The sequence below is a fragment of the Chrysemys picta genome, chromosome 20 (genome assembly GCF_011386835.1).
Source record: "Chrysemys picta bellii isolate R12L10 chromosome 20, ASM1138683v2, whole genome shotgun sequence".
Taxonomy (NCBI): Eukaryota; Metazoa; Chordata; order Testudines; family Emydidae; genus Chrysemys; species Chrysemys picta.
In genome coordinates, this window is record NC_088810.1 from 22,207,006 (window position 1) to 22,226,364 (window position 19,359).

General features: G+C 47.6%; 1 protein-coding gene across 3 annotated transcripts in view; it reads left to right on the top strand.

Moving 5' to 3' along the window:
- LOC101949906 (natural killer cell receptor 2B4) overlaps positions 1–19,359 on the top strand; it is a 33,269-nt gene that overhangs the window by 2,037 nt on the left and 11,873 nt on the right. For all 3 annotated transcript variants that reach the window (XM_065573612.1, XM_065573614.1, XM_065573613.1), the window contains exons 2-3: positions 13,513–13,833; positions 13,924–14,220. In XM_065573612.1, the coding sequence (XP_065429684.1) occupies positions 13,513–13,833; positions 13,924–14,220 (618 nt within the window). The remainder of the gene's footprint in view (positions 1–13,512; positions 13,834–13,923; positions 14,221–19,359) is intronic.

Consider the following 19,359-nt stretch of genomic DNA (forward strand, 5'->3'; position numbering starts at 1 on the left):
CTGAAAACTTAACCATCCCTCTCACTCCTCCATGCTGATCCCTTTAGGGCAGGTCTGTGGGGGAGCATGGGGCGAGCTTGCATTACCTCTGCTGAATCAGTCCTGTGGGAGCCTGTTCGATAGTCCTTCCATTGGATCAGGGTCTGGATTAACAGAGGATCTGGCAAATGATTCGAGTGAACAGATGCGGTTTAAACAACACCCTGTCAGCCAGTTCCTGCTCCCAGTGACACCGGTGTGAATGGTGGAGTCACTGGATTAACAGCAGAATTCAGCCCAGTGTCCCTGCAATGTGTGTCTGTTACTATGCCTTGTTCTGCACCAGGGTGCGTGCTTGGGGCTGTGCAGACAAACCGAAATGCCTTATGTGCTCTGAGCCAGAGAGTTCAGCTACTAAAGTGGAGAACCTCAGCTGGGGACAACTGAAATCGCCTGAGGGATTTCCTTGGAGCTGTGTCAACTGACACCCACTGAGGATCTGGCCCTTAAAATATTAGACACAGCACAAGGGAGAACAACAAGATAATAGAGGAAGGGGAGCAAAGATAAGATCTTGCCGTTACAACAGTTAGTTGTGTCCAATACAGATGGTACCTACTACACACACTGTACATATAAGGGCACAGGGCTCAGTTCTCCTCTCACTTTTGCACTAGTCTGACTTCACAGGGGTTGCTCCCGATTCACACTGGTGTCAATGAGAAGCGAATCAGGCTGGATGTGATCCTCAGCAGCTGTAAATCCATTGAAGCCAGCAGTGCTATGCCAATTTACACCAGCTGAGGGGCTGACCCGCTGTCTTTAATCTGGTGTGTGTGTGTGTGGGGGAATACATCTTAAAAAGAACTGTTCAGTCCCAGAAACAGGACATGTTTCTAAAAAGCCATGATTGGCAAGGGTTAACTATAGCCTGGCAAGCAGCCCTTCCTCCGGTGATGATTTGCTAAAAGATTAGAACAGAACCTTACTTGAAAACTGAATTCCCGTTGGCCTGGCTGTTCACACCGTCCCCCAAGTTGCAATTAAACAACAGGTTGGGTTAGGGTGGCCCCATGGGTAGGGCCCTACCAAATTCACAGTCAATTTTGGTCAATTTCACGGTCGTAAGATTTAAAATAATCGTAACTTTCATGATTTCAGCTATTTAAATCTGAAATGTCACGGTGTTGTAATGAAGGCGCTGCCTTCGGAGATGGGTGGTCAGAAAGCTGCAGCTGCTGGCCAGGAGCCCAGCTCTGAAGGCAGCGCTGCCACCAGCAGCAGCGCAGAAGTAGGGATGGCATAGTAGGGCGTTGTCACCCTTACTTCTGTGCTGGGGCCGTGGTCAGCAGCCGTCAGTCTCTGGCTGCCCAGCTCTGAAGGCAGCGCAGAAGTAAGGGTGGCAATACTGCGACCCCCCCTAAAATAATCTTGCGACTCCCGGCAACTCCCTTTTGCGTCAGGATCCCCAATTTGAGAAACGCTGGTCTCCCCTGTGAAATTTGGGCAGAAGATAAATATTCAACCTGGAGAAATGCAGCTAATGTACCTAGGGTGTAAAACAAGAATCCCAACCAACTAAATGTAGTTCGTATTGAATAGAATTCAATAGAATTGTGGACCATACAAGAAGGTTTCTTAAAGCGGCAGCAGAGGGGGTCTCAGATTGTAATGTCTAACAATTGGGAATATCCCTTTAAATCCAGGGGTACAGTGGAGTTGAAGAAATTAATCTTCCCCTTCCTTCCTTTCTCAGTCATTGTGGATAGCAGCCATTTCCCCCTGTCAATCAGGCCTGTAACCTAAGACAGTGTTTCCCCAGGAATTAGGGAGGGATGGGGGGTGTTCGAATTTACAGGGGGTGGGTGTCAGGGCTGATGAGGGGTGAGACCGTGAGGGTGAAGGGGGGCTGTATGGCACCATAGTAAAAACTGAAAAATGTTTCATGACCATTTTATTAGATTTAACTCATGTTTTAAAATCATCACACAAATTAAAGTTGGCTACTCAAGCCTTCTCTGAAGCACGACATCTACATCCTTCTTGGTTTCTTGTTATAATTTGCGCAACTCTGTTAATGCACTTCTTGAATGCATTGTGTTCATCTTTGGTGGCTTCTTGTGTGTCCAGTATTTCCATTCCTTCAATTGATATGCTCATTAGTTCATTCACAGGATCAGGCAGAAGGCGACTTCTTTCAGAACACAAAATTCTTTTCCATGATGAAAAAGAACGCTCCACTGTAGCTGTTGTGACTGGGAGTAGCAAGAGATGAATTTCTACTTCTTTCATCCCAGGAAACTTAGCACAAAGATCGGGTCGAGCCACTAGTGATGATAAAAAAGAAGTTGTAGTCAAATCTTCATTCCTTCGTCGTATGATATTCCACTCTGTGTTCAACTTCTCTATTCTGTCCTGAGCACATGGCAGCCCCGTTGCTGGTAGTGCCTCACACCACTCAACTGTCAATGTTTTGTAAGACAGAGATCTGTAAAAGCTATGTAGAAGATGAGTAGAATCTAGAAGTCGCTGTTGTCGATTTTTAAGAATCAAGTCTGTGTACTTTTTCAGTTGCCTTAACAAACATTTCTTGTCCTCTTCACTTAAGGATTCAATATAAATGCCTTCATTAGTCAACTTCTGGACTGAAGTCTTTGCTTCTTCCAGTACTTTTTCAATGGATAGCTCTTGGATTGCAAATTTTCTGAGTGTGGTGAGAGAGTTCTTCACTTTTTCAACTGTTGAGTCTTTCACTGTTGCACCACATGCTTCTAGCCAGTCAGTTGAGTTTCTTGCAGAAAGATAGTGAGCATTTGCTGGTCTTGTTCGGAACCAGTGTTCAACTTCAGGATGAACAAATGACAATGCACTTACCACACACGACAAACTGTAGGCCAATGTTATCTCTTGCTTAAATAGATAACAGCCATCCTGGCTGGGATGATTTAGTTGGGAATTGGTCCTGCTTTGAGCAGGGGGTTGGACTAGATGACCTCTTGAGGTCCCTTCCAACCGTGATATTCTATGATTCTATTCTATGATGCCACAGCCTCATTAACGCTCACCGGTGTTGTCCTTGGTCAGTGGAGATCAGGATTCAGAGGTGCTTTCACATGAGATCACCTCCCAGGTTGGGGGCAAGAAGGCACCTTGCTCTTTCCTCCAGCTGCTCACTGTTCACTCTGGCCACTGTTGTTCATTGTGCCACCGTTCACTACATCGCTCTGTTGCCAATGACCCTGCGCCGTCACCTTCTGCTGCCACCTGCCACTGTGACCTCTGTGAGTTGGTCTCTTGAGGTTCCACCAGCTCTGTGATTTCAGCTGAGCTCTCAGTGGGGGAATCTCACTGCTAGTGCAGACTGGGCTGTCTCTTCCACAGAAACACTGTCCCACAGCAGGTCTAAGCACTTAGACCTGATTATCCCTGATTTCAGCTGCAGTGGTCACTTAACAAAACAAAAGACTATCTATGGAGCCTAATCAGCTCTGTCTTTAAACAGTGGAGAGGGTCTAATAGTACTTGTGACTCAGGCAGACCCTCAAGCAAAACACCTGTCCCCACCCTCTCTCTTCATGCCCTTAATCAGCACAGGCTAAGGACAGTTCTACTGCCCTTTACTCCTACAATAAGAATAACATTTCATTAGCACCCGCATTCAAGTGATTTGTAACCCAACCCAGGCCAAAATCTATCCCTTGGGCAGCACAGCTCTGTTTGCTGGATGCCTGGGTAGATTAGGTGTGACTGTAAATACAATCTGGCCCTGAAGCCTTTCCCCCCAGCCCCAGCTCATCACTAGCTGTCAGGGAGAGCTCATTTAGACTTCGCTTACTAATCATCATTTGAAATGATTGGGTTGGCCAACAGCACCGAAATGAATGTCATAAAAAACAACAGCTGTATAAAGAAGATAGTCTATGTTCGTACTTTTCAAATCTATGATACTTTTTCAGATACACGTATTTTATCATACACTGTATATGCTTTTAAAGTGTGTATTAATGTTTCAATTTCAATTCAAATTTCCAAACAATCACTAAATTGGCAACACTGCGTGTAACTAGTTCACAAAACTGGGGCGGGGGGGGGGGGGGGGGTTGGGGAAATTCGGGGGGGTGTAGGGAAATCCCTGCCTAAGCATCATCTTCAACTCTGCAGAGCACCACATCCAGCCTGGGCCCTACCAAATTCATGGTCCATTTTGGTCAATTTCACGGTGTTGTAACTGTAGGGATCCTGACCCAAAATGGGGTTGTGGGATGGTTGACAGGTTATTGTAGGGAGGTCACCCTTACTTCTGCACTGCTGCTGGTGGTGACGCTGCCTTCTGAGCTTAGCGGCTGCAGAGCGGCAGCTGTCATGAATTTGGTAGGGCCTACCTATAGAATAACACCCAGCCTTTCCTCCCCATCAATACAGCTGCAACTCTCTGCCAGGCTCTCCTCACTCATGCTGAGCAAATCATTGATTTTTTTGGTTCAGTGGCTGATCTGAAAAAAGAGAGAAAAAATGAGGAGGTTAGTTAAACAGAAAATAAAGGGTACAGCGCCAAAAGTGAAATCTCTGCAAGCTGCATGGAAACTTTTTAAAGACACCATAATAGAGGCTCAACTTAAATGTATCCCCCAAATTAAAAAACATAGTAAGAGAACCAAAAAAGTGCCATTGTGGCTAAACAACAAAGTCAAAGAAGCAGTGAGAGGAAAAAAGGCATCCTTTAAAAAGTGGAAATTAAATCCTAGTGAGGAAAATAGAAAGGAGCATAAACGTTGGCAAATGAAGTGTAAAAATACAGTTAGGAAGGCCAAAAAGGAATTTGAGGAACAGTTAGCCAAAGACTCATAAAGTAATAGCAATTTTTTTTTAAGTACATGAGAAACAGGAAGCCTGCTAAACAACCAGTGGGGCCACTGGATGATCGAGGTACTAAAGGAGCACTCAAGGAGAATAAGACCATTGCGGAGAAACTAAATGAATTCTTTGCATCGGTCTTCATGGCTGAGGATGTGAGGGAGATTCCCAAACCTGAGCCATTCTTTTTAGGTGACAGATCTGAGGAACTGTCCCAGATTGTGGTATCATTAGAGGAGGTTTTGGAACAAATTGATAAATTAAACAGCAATAAGTCACCAGGACCAGATGAACAACGAGGAGTCCGGTGGCACCTTAAAGACTAACGGATTTATTTGGGCATAAGCTTTCGTGGGTAAAAGTCTTACTTTTTTCAGAAGTGGTTTTTTACCCATGAAAGCTTATGCCCAAATAAATCTGTTAGTCTTTAAGGTGCCATTGGACTCCTTGTTGTTTTTGTGGATACAGACTAACACGGCTACCCCTGATACAGGACCTGATGGTATTCACCCAGAAGTTCTGAAGGAACTCAAATGTGAAATTGCAGAACTACTAACTGTAGTCTGTAACCTATCATTTAAATCAGCTTCTGTACCAGATGACTGGAGGATAGCTAATGTGATGCCAATTTTTAAAAAGGGCTCCAGAGGTGATCCCGGCAATTACAGGCCTGTAAGCCTGACTTCAGTACCGGGCAAACTGGTTGAAACTATAACAAAGAACAATATTGTCAGACATATAGATGAACATAATTTGTTGAGGAAGAATCAACATGGTTTTAGTAAAGGGAAATCATGCCTCGCCAATCTACTAGAATTCTTTGAGGGGGGTCAACAAGCATGTGGACCAAGGGGATCCAGTGGATATCGGTTTTAGAGTAGCAGCCATGTTAGTCTGTATCCGCAAAAAGAACAGTAGTATTTGTGGCAACTTAGAGACTAACACATTTATTTGAGCATAAGCTTTCGTGGGCTACAGCCCACTTCTTCGGATGCATAGAATCGAACATATAGTAAGGAGATACATATACACGTACAGAGAACATGAAAAGGTGGGAGTTGCCCTACCAACTCTAAGAGGCTAATTAATTAAGATGAGCTATTATCAGCAGGAGAAAAAAAAATGTGTAGGGACAATCACAAGAAGGTGTGAGGATACTTAACATGGGGAAATAGATTCAATGTGTGTAATGGCTCAGCCATTCCCAGTCTCTATTCAAGCCTAAATTGATGGTATCTAGTTTGCATATTAATTCAAGTTCAGTTTTTTTGCTTCGGCAGTTAGGGCGGCAGTCCGAGCGGCTTTTTCTTTTTTTTGCTTGGGGTGGCAAAAGTGGTAGAGCCGGCCCTGTATATATCTCCTTACTATATGTTCCATTCTATGCATCCAATGAAATGGGTTGTAGCCCACGAAAGCTTATGCTCAAATAAATTTGTTAGTCTTTAAGGTGCCACAAGTACTCCTGTTCTTTTTAGTGGATATAGTGTAGTTCGATTTTCAGAAAGCCTTTGACAAAGTCCCTCCCCAAAGGCTCTTACGCAAAGTAAGCTGCTGCTCTCATGGATTGGTAACTGGTTAAAAGATAGGAAACAAAGGGTAGGAATAAATGGTCAGTTTTCAGACTGGAGAGAGGTAAATAGTGGTGTTCCCCAAGGGATCTGTTCTGGGACCAGTCCTATTCAACATATTCATAAATGATCTGGATAAAGGGGTAAACAGTGAGGTGGCAAAATTTGCAGATGATACAAAATTACTAAAGATAGTTAAGAAAGACCCAGGCAGACTGCGAAGAGCTACAAAAGGATCTCTCAAAACTGGCTGACTGGGCAACAAAATGGCAGATGAAATTCAGTGTTGAAAAATGCAAAGTAATGCACATTGGAAAGCATAATCCCAACTATATATATAAAATGATGGGGTCTAAATTAGCTGTTACCACTCAAGAGAGAGATCGTGGAGTCATTGTGGATAGTGCTCTGGAAACATCCACTCAATGGGAAGCAGCAGTCAAAAAAGTGAACAGACTGTTGGGAATCATTAAGAAAAGGATAGAGAATAGGACAGAGAATATCATGTTGCCTTCATATCAGGGATGTGGCATGCAGCCCGCTGGCGGGCCAAGATGGTTTGTTTACCTGCAGCGTCCTTAAGTTTTGAAACAAAAAGTTGTTTTGAACCAGGGAACCGAAATGTTTCATTTTGTCAAAACAGGACGCAACAATGTAAAAAACTTACTTTTTCAAATTGAGAAATTTGCCAAAACCGCCCCTTTCCCATAATCAGAACAGATTTGACAAAGTGACATTTTTTTTAATGTCTTAATGTCTTGTCGCAAAATTCCCAACCATCTCTGCTAGAAACTTCTATTTTTTGCAAACTGGAAAGGGGGACTCTCACCTAATCACATGATTCCAGGAGCTGGGGCTCTAAGGAAAACACGAACTATCATGAATTTCATGAAAAGTTCCAAGAGCTGGCAATGCTGCGAGTTAGCCTGTCTTTCACTCATTAGCATGTTTGTCAAAGTATTCTAGTCCGACTCCAGGCAGTGAGCTATTTAGGGAACTGGGGCCCCATTGTGCTGTATGAAAAAAATTGAAAAAAGACAGACCCTGCCCCTGAAAGCTCCCAGTCTTGTCTATCCCCTTTCTCCAGTGGGTATTTGGGTATTTTTTTCTTTGTAAATGGCACAAATCCTGCATTGAGTTCCATTAGTGTTGACTTCTGCACTTCCGGAGTGACTCCCTGCAGTCAGGAAATTGCCACCTGAGTACGGGGTTCAACATGGGATAGGACCCGTAGGACTGAAATACATCTCTCTGCTGCAGTAGAAAGAGGACTCTGGAAAACTGGATTGGCTGAAAGAGACCCACAGGTGATACTTGTCACGCTGTCTGGAGTGGCTCACGGCCCGTCAATGCTAACCTCAGGGCAGACTGTAAAGAACCAGCACACAAACCCCAACTGGTTGTGGGTTCTATACTCAGATTTCACCAACCAAGTAACACATGGCAACTCCCCCTTAATAGGGAGCCCCAGACAGTCCCCTTGGGCACTCTGACTAGCACTACAAAAGTAATTTTCCTCCTTTGATATTCGCCCCTTTTTGTCAGCTGTTGAGAATAGGCCACTTCCACCTTAATTAAATTAGCCTCGTTAGCACTGACCCCCCTCTCGGTAAGGCAACTCCCATCTTTTCATGTGCTGAAATATTTATTCTGCTTTCTGTATTTTTCACTCCATGCAGCTAATGAAGTGGGTTTTAGCCCTCAAAAGCTTATTCCCAAATAAGTTTGTTAGTCTCTAAGGTGCCGTTGTTTTTACCCTAGGTCAGTTGCACTGGTATCTTAACCCAAAGACAACTCTTGTAACCAATCCTGTAACAACCTAACTAAAGGTTTGCTAACTAGGAAAAAGAAATGAGTGTTATTGACAAGGTTAAAGCAGGTGAACATACACAAAAGGCAATAGATGTGTCGTTAATAAGCAAGCTTGTACGTCCTTAATGGCTAACCCAAGCCAAGCAGCTTGGGGGATCTCTCACTTATGTTTAGGAATCTTTGCCCCTCAGACTCCAGACAGCATAAAGAGACCAATTTCTCCAAAACAGGCATTTGTACTCCCTTCCCCCCACATGACGTGGGCTTGCACATGTCCCCTCTTCAGAGGTGTGGGGGAAGCACAATCAACAAAGGCTTCTATCCACAGCGGTTTGTCTGGTGTCTGTACACCTTGTGGTGGTGGGGAGGAGAGAACCCTGCTTGTGGTAAACTAGCATTTCGCACTTCATATTGCTTCTCCCCTGTCTGGGGGGGATCTACAGTCTCAGCAAATGTTTTTAGTTACAGAGCAAACATTAGAACATCACCTTCTGGCATGGGAGACAGATATTCTAAGTAGGATTAAAACATGCAGCATCCTACAAGCATTCCATAAAGTCTGGACACATTTTTATGACTCTGCTATCGATGGTAATAACACTAACACACAGGCGAGTTTCCCGCTATGCATTTGTCAGCGTTCAAGGAGGCTTAGGGGCCTGGGCATGAGCTGTGAAAGAGATAGGCGCAGCAAGGGGCAAGCTGATGTGCTTTGGGGAAGCATATGCAGAAGTATCACATCACGGAACAGAGAGGTGATTGTGTGTTTCTCAGTTCAGTGTTGGATAATTCAGTACAGGAGAGTTTACAAACTGAAGGGTTTCAGAGTAGCAGCCGTGTTAGTCTGTATCCGCAAAAAGAAGAACAGGAGGACTTGTGGCACCTTAGAGACTAACAAATTTATTAGAGCATAAGCTTTCGTGGACTATAGCCCACTTCTTCGGATGCATATAGAATGGAACATATATTGAGGAGATATATATACACACATACAGAGAGCATAAACAGGTGGGAGTTGTCTTACCACCTCTGAGAGGCCAATTAATTAAGAGAAAAAAACTTTTGAAGTGATAATCAAGCTAGCCCAGCACAGACAGACAGTTAGATAACAAGTGTGAGAATACTTACAAGGGGAGATAGATTTCAATGTTTGTAATGGCCCAACCATTCCCAGTCCTTATTCAAACCGGAGTTGATTGTGTCTAGTTTGCATATCAATTCTAGCTCAGCAGTTTCTCGTTGGAGTCTGTTTTTGAAGTTTTTCTGTTGTAATATAGCCACCCGCAGGTCTGTCACTGAATGACCAGACAGGTCAATTCTCTACGCAAAAGAATTAATGGACACAAATCTGACATCAGGAATCAAAATACTCAAAAACCAGTGGGAGAACACTTTAACCTGTCTGGTCATTCAGTGACAGACCTGCGGGTGGCTATATTACAACAGAAAAACTTCAAAAACAGACTCCAACGAGAAACTGCTGAGCTAGAATTGATATGCAAACTAGACACAATCAACTCCGGTTTGAATAAGGACTGGGAATGGTTGGGCCATTACAAACATTGAAATCTATTTCCCCTTGTAAGTATTCTCACACTTGTTATCTAACTGTCTGTCTGTGCTGGGCTAGCTTGATTATCACTTCAAAAGTTTTTTTCTCTTAATTAATTGGCCTCTCAGAGGTGGTAAGACAACTCCCACCTGTTTATGCTCTCTGTATGTGTGTATATATATCTCCTCAATATATGTTCCATTCTATATGCATCCGAAGAAGTGGGCTATAGTCCACGAAAGCTTATGCTCTAATAAATTTGTTAGTCTCTAAGGTGCCACAAGTCCTCCTGTTCTTCTTTTTACAAACTGAAGGGAATTCATGGACAAGCAGCACAAATTATCCCGGGGCCAGAAAAACTCATTTGTCAGGAGAGGTTAAAAGCGCTAAACATTTCGGGCCCGAGTTTCATTTTCACGAAGATCCCTTTATATCACGCTGGCCGTGTTAAAGGGGCTGTAAGTAGATGTAAATTACAGATGTTCTCACTTTAAGGCTGCTTTACGCTGGCAGAGGGGTGTAAAGGGGCCTTAGGGTAAATGAGAATCAGGCCCATCGCTGTGTGCTATCCATGGATAGGGCTCTGGAGTGGGAGCGAGCGAGAGCAGATCTTCATCTGGTATAAACTGACATAGCTCCATTGCCTGCAATGGAGATGCGTTTTCTGATTGACACCAGCTGGGGATCTGCCTCCCCTCCCCCTTCCAGGTTCCATTCCCAGCTCCACAATGATGCATAGTGTCAGTCACTTCCCTGCTCCGTGCCTCAGTTTCCCCACCTGTAAAATGAGGATAATGATGATCAATGGATGAAAAGCCCTCTACGAAAAACGGATTCTTATTTATTACAATATTCAGTTTCTTAAAGAGTAAACCTAAGTTTTGGTGTCATACTGAGCATGGGACAATACTTATTCTAGCGTCTTCCTTTTGATTGTTCTCATGTAATTCAACCTTGTCCTTGTGGCTATTTATGTAAAAGTGTGTGGGGAAGAGAGGGCAGGGTGTGTGTGTTAACTAGGGCTGCCAATAGGATTGTCCTGGAGAGTCTCCAGGAATTCAAGATTAATCTTTAATTAAAGATTGTCATGTGCTGAAACCTTCAGAAAAATGTCCAACCCCAGGAATACCTCCAACCCCAATGGCAACCCTAGTGTAAAGCTAACACGGACTGCTCTGTTTTGGAGAATGCGTCTCGGGGAGAGACTGACCTGTGAGTTAAATCCAGCGCAGACTGACTGCTGAGCGGAAGATACACAGAGGCGTTAGCACAGACCACAGTGTTATTCTAAGCCCGGCCGGCTCGAGGCAGCAGCTAAGTGTGTGATTCACTGTACAGTGGCCAGCCCTGGGTCCTGTGGGCTGAAGTGAGACCTCACTTCCGCGTAGGCCCCGTGCTAGGCTGCTGTCCGGGAGTCAGTTTCACTGAGAGGCTCAGGCCTCTACGCCACTGAGCCACCACGAGGCTGCTGGAAACTGGCAGCTGAGGGTTCTCCCTGTTTCAGGGGAAGTCTTGGGTAGGGAGTGTGTCAGGGAGGACCGGGGAGGCAGCATGCCAGGTTCAGGAGGGGGTGGGGCAGAGCCCACAAAGCTCCGACAGATGCTTGGTGGCACACGGTAAGTTAGAGCAGCCCTGAAGCTGATCTAAGTTACACCAGGGACCATTCCAGTCTCTGGGATGCCCAAGATAAGCAGAGTGGAAAGGTCCCATGTACCCACCCGCCCCCAGTGCTGAGCCAAATAGAAATTGAGCACAACTGAGAACTGAGCCCTGAACATCAGAATCTTATTTATACTCTCAGGCCTCGTAAAGGGGCCTCGGTGGGTGACCAGACAGCAAATGTGAAAAATCGTGATGGGAGTGGAGGTAATAGGAGCCTATATAAGAAAAAGACCCAAAAATTGGGACTGTCCCTATAAAATCGGTGTGAATGACACTCAGGCCCTCTGTCTCCTGCTGTGGCTGCCTGCGTCCCAGGGAGTGGGTGTGGGAGGAAAGCGTCTGTAACAACAGCGCTGTCCTCGTACCGGGCACCAGTGGCAGCTCTATGTTTTTTGCCACCCCAAGCGCGGCAGTCAGGCGGCCTTCGGCGGCATGCTTGCGGGCAGTCCACTGGTCACGTGGATTCGGCGATATTTCTGCAGGTGATCTGCCAGTCCCGCGCGTTTGGCGTACCCGCCGCCGAAGCCGTGGGACCGGTGGGCCTCCCACAGGCATGCCGCCGAAGGCTGCCTGAATGCCGCCCTCACGGCGACCGGCAGGCCGCCCCCCGCAGCTTGCCACACCAGGCACGCGCTTGCTGCGCTGGGGCCTGGAGCCGCCCCTGCCGGGCACAGCAGCTTCTGCCCTGCACCTTGGTGGGTGCTGCTGGAAGTGGGAGGCTGGGCTAGATGGACCAATGATCTGATCGAGTGTGGAAGCTCCGGTCCCAGCAATCCTGCTCCCCGCCCCCGACTCCTTCTCTACGTGCAGCATCTGTGATGGGAAAGAGGGAAGCTGTTTAACAGCCCCATTTGCACACGCCTGTCCTTCCTCTGAGGGTCCCCAGAGCAGCTTATCTGCGCTGCTGGCTCGGAGACAATGGCACCTACTTAACCACACACAGGAAAAGGCAGATGAGCAGAAAATGCTCTCGGTCTTGGGGGTTATTTTTCAAGAGCTTTTTAGCTTGACGCTTTGCAGGAGCTGCTAGCACCCAGGGGCTGCTCCGGGGTGGGTGTGAAAAGAGAGCGTGGGGCTCCGTGCAGCTTCTGGAGAAAGGGGTCCAAGGTACAGTCCGTAAGACCATCCCACTTGGCACTGTCATGTAAATGAATGAAAGCTCATTTCCCAACTTAGCTGACAGACTGAAGAAAGAATCTGGGGCCCGGATGAGCCAGGGAGACTGAACATCTAGCCAGGAGTATCAGCGATGATATTCTGGTAGTCCCTAGGAGCCATCATGTGTGGCTGAGTGGTTAGAGCACTGGGATGGTTTTCAGCAGAGCTGAGTGCTTGTTCCTAGCTCTCCTGCTGAGTGATCTTGGGCAAGCCACTTCCCGTCTCTGTGCCTCAGTTTCCCCAGCTGTAAAATGGGACTAATGAAACTGACCCCCTTTGGAAAGCATGTTGAGATGTACCGATAAGAGCCAGGGGTTATTAACACGTGGGATGCTGCAGGTACACAGTCCCTGCCCCATAGACCTGACACTTTAAAGAGACAAGACAGAGATTGGAAGGAAAGGGCATCTTATGAGTAGCCCCACTTTCAGGAGGGAAATTGAAGCACAGAGTGGGGGTGAAGCAACTTGCCCAAGGTCAGCCCTGGAATCTGTGGCAGAGCTGGCAACACTGAACCCAGGTGTCCCCAGGCCTGGCTCAGTGCCTTAGCCACAAGCCTAATTCACTGCTCCAAGAAGTGTGAGACAGTGGAATGGGTGGGGCTAAGGATCAGCCTCCCCAGGGACGTGGTGGAAACCCCTTTCCCCGCCACAGTGAAAAGTGGGGTGGAGCAAGGATCGAACTGGCCATGGGGGCTGACCCCACCCTGGTGCAGGTCAGTGCTGATGCACACAGCCTGGGGTGCAGCCGCTCTGTGGTGTAATAGAGGACTCCAGGCTGATCAGTTCAGTACCTTTCACCAGCACTAAATTCACGCACCCCTAAGCCAGGCCAGGAAATGACCCTGTTTTAGCCCAAGTCTCCCTGATGAGCTCAGGACTCAGTTAACCCTTCACTCACCTGCTCTTTGTACTTTTGGATGCCCAGGTTGTAATGAAATGGAAGTGGCCGGAATTGCAGAGGAATCGGTTCAGTTACAGCCAGCGAAATTGCCGGAGCCTGGGACAGGAATCACCTGGAAGGTCACACTAGACTCAGCAGAGACGTATCGGATTGTAACATTTAATAAAGGGGAACCCCCTGACCATGGGGCAGCCCCACATTTTATCAACAGAGTCACTTTCCACCCTGAGAATCTCTCACTGCAGATTGATCCAGTCAATAAGTCAGACAGTGGCCTCTATACCTTGCTAATTGACATTGGAGGAGGCCGTGAAGACATCACAAAGTTCCGTGTCTCTGTGTTTGGTGAGTAGCAAAGATCACGTTTTTCCCTAGTGTGTGTCACTGACGGCAGCCGCCTTCCTCAGCATCTCTCACCAGGATCTCTCCTTTCAGACCGAGTCCGGCAGCCAAACCTCACGGTGCTCTCTGCCCACGCGGAGCTCGGCCAGTGCAACGTTACCCTGTCCTGCTCGGTGCCTGGCGCTGACAGAGTCACCTACGGCTGGTCCCGAGGCACGTCCCAGATCCCGTCTGACCGGGACCATCAGCTCCCTGGGCACCAATCCCTGCTGCACGTAGTGATTAATGCAAACAGCAGTGACGCCTTCTACCGATGTAACGCTAGTAACCGAGCCAGCTGGGGCGCAGACACTGTAGATGTCAAATCATTGTGCGACTCCCCACCCGCAGGTAAATAGTCCTCAGCAGAATAAATGTGTGGATTTATTGTCTTCTGCAACTTAGCATTTGAGCTCTGGTGGCTAGTCGCACAGGTTTCAGTGATACTGGTGTGTTTCCACTAGTGCAGATCTTGCTCTAGGCGGCAGGTTATATGGGCGCGTGGTGTCCGAGCACCAGGAATATTCAAGACTGGGGGCTGTGCTCCACCAATATCTGGAGCTGGGTTTCTCCCCTGGCCCCACCTGGAGTGGGCACCCGCCCCTGCCGCCAGCCCTCCCACAGCCTCGGAGCGTTCCCCCCGGACCCAGTAGCGTAACTGGAGGGAAGAGCCGCCCCCCTCTGTGCACATTTTCCAAAAGCGGCGCCTTTCCAGTTTCCAGACACCCAGCACTGGGCTCCAGACTCGGAGTCTGGAGCGGGGTTTTGCCTGTGGCCGCCGGCTGGCTGGCTCTGGGCTCCGCACCGCCCCCCCTGCACCCCCAGCCCAGCTCGCTAGCTCCGGGGCTGCAGATAGCGTCGGCTGGTTGCCCGGCTCCCTGAGGAGGAGGAGGAGGAGGCTCCCAAGCTGGGGTGGGCTCTGCCGGGAGGGGAAGGGGTGGCAGCGCAGCGGGGGGCTGAGGAGCAGTAGCCCCCAATCCCCGGCAGCTCCATGCAGAGCGAGGCAGCCGCGGGCAGGGAAGGGGGCTCTGAAGCCCAGCTGGTGCCGGTGGAGAAGGAAGGAAAAGGGGGGGGATGTTTTTTCTCATGGTCTCTCTCCAGCGGAGGGGGCTGAGGGAGCGGCAGGACCAGGAGGCAAAGGAGCTACTTTGGGTTATTGCCCCCTCTCCCGTACTTACCCCCCCAGTGCTGCGCCCGGGGCAGTGAAACTGTGCTTAGTGCAGCTTGTGAAGGAAGGGGGGTAAAGGTGCTTTAAGGTGCCAGTTCTGTCTCCTGCGTCTCACTGCTGACTAGCTGCAGACCCAGGGCTCAGAATGAAGCACTGGTCTCAGAGACTGTCCAGACTCTAGACTAGTTTTCAGTTGCCTGCTAAATGCTTCAGCCATGCCAGCTTGTCACGTCGCTATCTCCTGAATAGTGGGGACTGGGAATGGGGGGGAGGGGGGGGGAGTGTAGCAGATGTCAATTGGAGGTGAATAATCTCTTGGCCAGTTTCTACTGGGTTTGTGGTGCTTTGTGCTATGGACTGGAGTAAAGTGGCTGGTGAATAACCAGGAATCTGGTTAATAATTGTTCTCTAAATTCAGCTTTCTTCTTTCTCTCTCTGTGAATTATCACTAATTCAGAAGAGTAGTGTGCAAGTTGACTGGAGAATGGTAATAGCATAATCTCTTGTTAGAACACTGTAAACCCTACTACCTGATTAGTAATTTGATATGTCGGGGGCACCTTTTTTTATATATTCACTCCCCCGATGTTAGAACCTGGCTACGCCACTGGGGAAGGGGCTTCCTAGACCTGAGCAGCTGGGGCTTGGGTGAATTTTGTAACATCCTGCTCCCACCCCCCCACAGCCATCACCCTGCAGTCCCCACTCTTGCCCCACGCTGGGCAAGGGGCAGCCCCATCCCCAGTGAGGCTATGGTGAGGCCACACATGATGGCAACCCCCCCTGGTACCCACCATAGGGGGGCGAGTGCGCTTTCTAGACCTGAGAGAGGCCCTAGGAGTGAGTGTGCTGCAGGGGAAGAGGAGGGGTCCCTTCCCTGGAGCTTGCTGCTGCCCCCTGGGGTGAGTCCTCTCTGGCCCTAGCCCTGGGGCAGCCTGTCTGCACCCCAAGTTCCTCATCCCCAGCCCTGCCCCACCCCAGAGCCTGCAACCCCAGCACCCCAACCCTGAGCACCCTCCTGCACTGTGAACCCCTCATCCCCAGCCCCACCCCAGAGCCCTCACCTAAGGGGAAAAACACACAACTTAAAGGTGGTGGTCAGTTTGGAGTATCATTGTGTTTAGCACAATACTTGATTATTTTACACCTTTTAAAGTATATAACTAGTCGTATACAGGTGTTACGAAGTGGGAATGTTCTTAATGTTTTCTCTGAATACTGTGTGGGTGCCTCAGTTTCCCTATGCATTTCTTAAGGATCTAGATGGTGGGATAAGGGGGTGTGATTGTTGTAGAGCCCGAGAGGGCCAGTGTGATGCTGTCTGCACAGAGAATGGCCGAAACCCTGTCTCCCGGCAACTGATGGCCTGGGCCGCGCTCCTGCAAGGTGCCAACTGAAGGTATTGGAGAACAAAGAGATCAGGTGGCCTCCTAATGCCTGGAAAAGAGACAAAGGCAGAGGAGGGAGTGTTAGTGCCTGTGCGGACTTCTGGGAAGCGCATGGTGTGGAAGGGGACGCTGGGATGCTCTGGAACCACTCCTTCAAAGCCAGTCAGGACTCTGGGGGACCCTCCTCTCCCGGAGCATACTGTCTCCAGGGCAAGAAGCTTACACCTTCCTGGGTCTGATCTCAGAGCATTCAGCCTCCCCTTCCACACCGTGCGCTTCCCGCAGCGAGTCCGCCCAGGCGGGGTCCTGGGGCAGCCAGAGGGCCCTGCACCCCAACTCTGCAGTCAGACGTGACTCTCAGCCAGCCGGGAAAACAGAAGGTTTATTAGACGACAGGAACACAGTCTAAAACAGAGCTTGTAGGTACAGAAAACAGGAGCCCTCAGTCAGGTCCATCTTGGGGGGTGAGGAGCCCAGACCCAAGTTCTGGGCCTCTCCCCATTTCCCCAGCCAGCTCCAAACTGACACTCCCTCCTCTGGCCTTTGTGTCTCTTCCAGACAAGGAGGCCACCTGATCTCTTTGTCCCCAACACCTTCCGTTGGCACCTTGCAGGGGAAACTGAGGCACCCAGACAGTATTCATAGAGAAAACATTAAGAACCTTCCCACTTCATCACAACAGGTGCAACAAAATATAATACTGTATACTGAAGCAGGCAAGTGCTGCTTCTGACTTTCCACTTTTAATTGACCCTCGTAATCTTGTGGCGCTGATGCGTTGTAGCTTCATTTTATCCCAGCAACAAATTCTTGATTTGTAGGACCACTAATAATCAACAGTGGATTTTTCTGATAGTGATATTGTGCAAGAAAGAGAAACTTAAATGCTTATGGCTTCCAGTCCATGTTTACACTATTTAATAAAATATATATATCGGCTTACAGGGGGAAGCGGGGGGGGGGGGGGCACCACCATTTTGGGCACCACCAAAAATTATACAAACCTGCCGCCTATGCTCTTTGACTAATAACTCGAATATAGCATGTGTCAGCTGGAAATCTCCAAGCACTTTACAAAAAAGGTCAGTATCATCACCCTCATCTGACGAATGGGGAAACCGAGGCACTGAGTGGTGACATGACTTGGCCAACGTCACCCGGGGCAGAGGCAGAAATAGAACCTAGCCCTGTTTCTGGGATAGATAGAGCTCTCTGGGAAACATTTCTCCCCTCCTTCCTGAACATGGAGAAAATGTAGACCAAAGAGCAACGAAATTGTTTCAATCTAAATTTTCCACATAACATTTAGACTTTTCATCGATAAACCAAAACCCAAACATTTTTGGCCAAAGTTCATGTTTTTGATTTTTTTTTTTTCACACAAAACTAAAAATTTTCCACCAGAAGCAAATGCTATTCATGAAAGTATTTTATTTAACCATAAAAACAATTCTCAGTCCAAAAATGTGTCAAGGAAAATTTTTCTCCAGCCCTTTAGCCAGAATTGGGATTTTCAAAGGAGCCTGTGTAAATCTAGCTCCCAAACCCCAGCACAGAGGGCCCTGCGAGCGAAACAGTTTAGAACAAGGTAAAGTTCGTCTGAGAAGGCAACAGGTTTTTGGGGCTGGTCCAAGCCCATGGAAGTTTCTCCTGCGGGATTTAAGAACCACCACAAACCTCACACTACCTTCTGCTCCCAGTGCAGGGGGCACGTGGTCTACACATGTTTGCAAGTAAAATCACTGGCTAGTGGCTAGGGAGTAATACTGCTGAAAAGGTCTGGGGGTTACAGTGGATCACAAATTGAATATGAGTCAACAATGTGATGCAGTTACCAAAACGGCTAATATCATTCTGGGGTGTGTTAACAGGAGTGTCGTATGTAAGACACGAGAGGTAGTTGTCCTGCTCTACTGAGCGCAGGCGAGGCCTCAGCTGGAGTCCTGTGTCCAGTTCTGGGTGCCGCACTTTAGGAAAGATGTGGACAAACTGCAGAGAGTTCAGAGGAGAGCAACAAAAATGACAAAAGGTCCAGAAAGCCGGACCTGTGAGAAAAGGTCTGGGCATGTCTACTCTTGAGAAAAGATTGTAGGGGGAGGGGGACCTGACAGCAGTCTTTAAATATGTGAAGGGCTGTTATAAAGAGCGTTGTGTCCACAAGAAGCTATGGGCTTAATCTGCAGAAAGCGAGATTTAGGCTAGTTGTTAGGAGAAACTTTCTAGCTCTAAAGGTTGTTGAGCTCTGGCGCAGGTTTCCAAGGGAGATTGTGGAATCCCCATCACTGGAGGTTTTTCAGAACAGGCTGGTCTGGGTTTATTTGGTCCTGCCTCAGTGCAGGGGGCTGGACTTTCTAACCTCTCGAGGTGACTTCCAGCCCAACATTGCTGGGATTCTAGGATTCAAATAGCTCATCCCAGTAAAAGGATAGGTAGGGATACATCTGCAATTTCAGATGTCAGTGCTCCCAGTCCCTGCTATAGGAGGATTGAGCTGGTTCAGTAGTAGGATGGGAGACCTCAGGAAAACCAGTGGTGCCAGACCTGCCATTATTCCTCTTGATCATATGCTCTTCAGGAAGTGTTTCTTTGCTATAATTATGATTGCGGTAGCACCTACAAAGTCCCCGTGGAACAAAACAAAACAAAATTGAAATTTCCCTCCCAAATGAAATTAAAATTTAAAAAGTTGCATTTTAGGTCGATCAAAGAATTTCATTTCAATCAGATGAGAACATTGTGTTCCTATTTGACCTTTTCAACTAGGAACAAAGTTTAAAAATAGCAGAAATTTGTTTCAGAATGAAAAGCAAAACATTTCATTCTGAAAATGACACGTTTTTACAGGAAAGGAAAAAGGAAGCATTTTGATAAAATTTCACTGAAATCTATATATTTTTTCAAAATGTGTCAATGAAAATGCCATTTTTTGTCAAA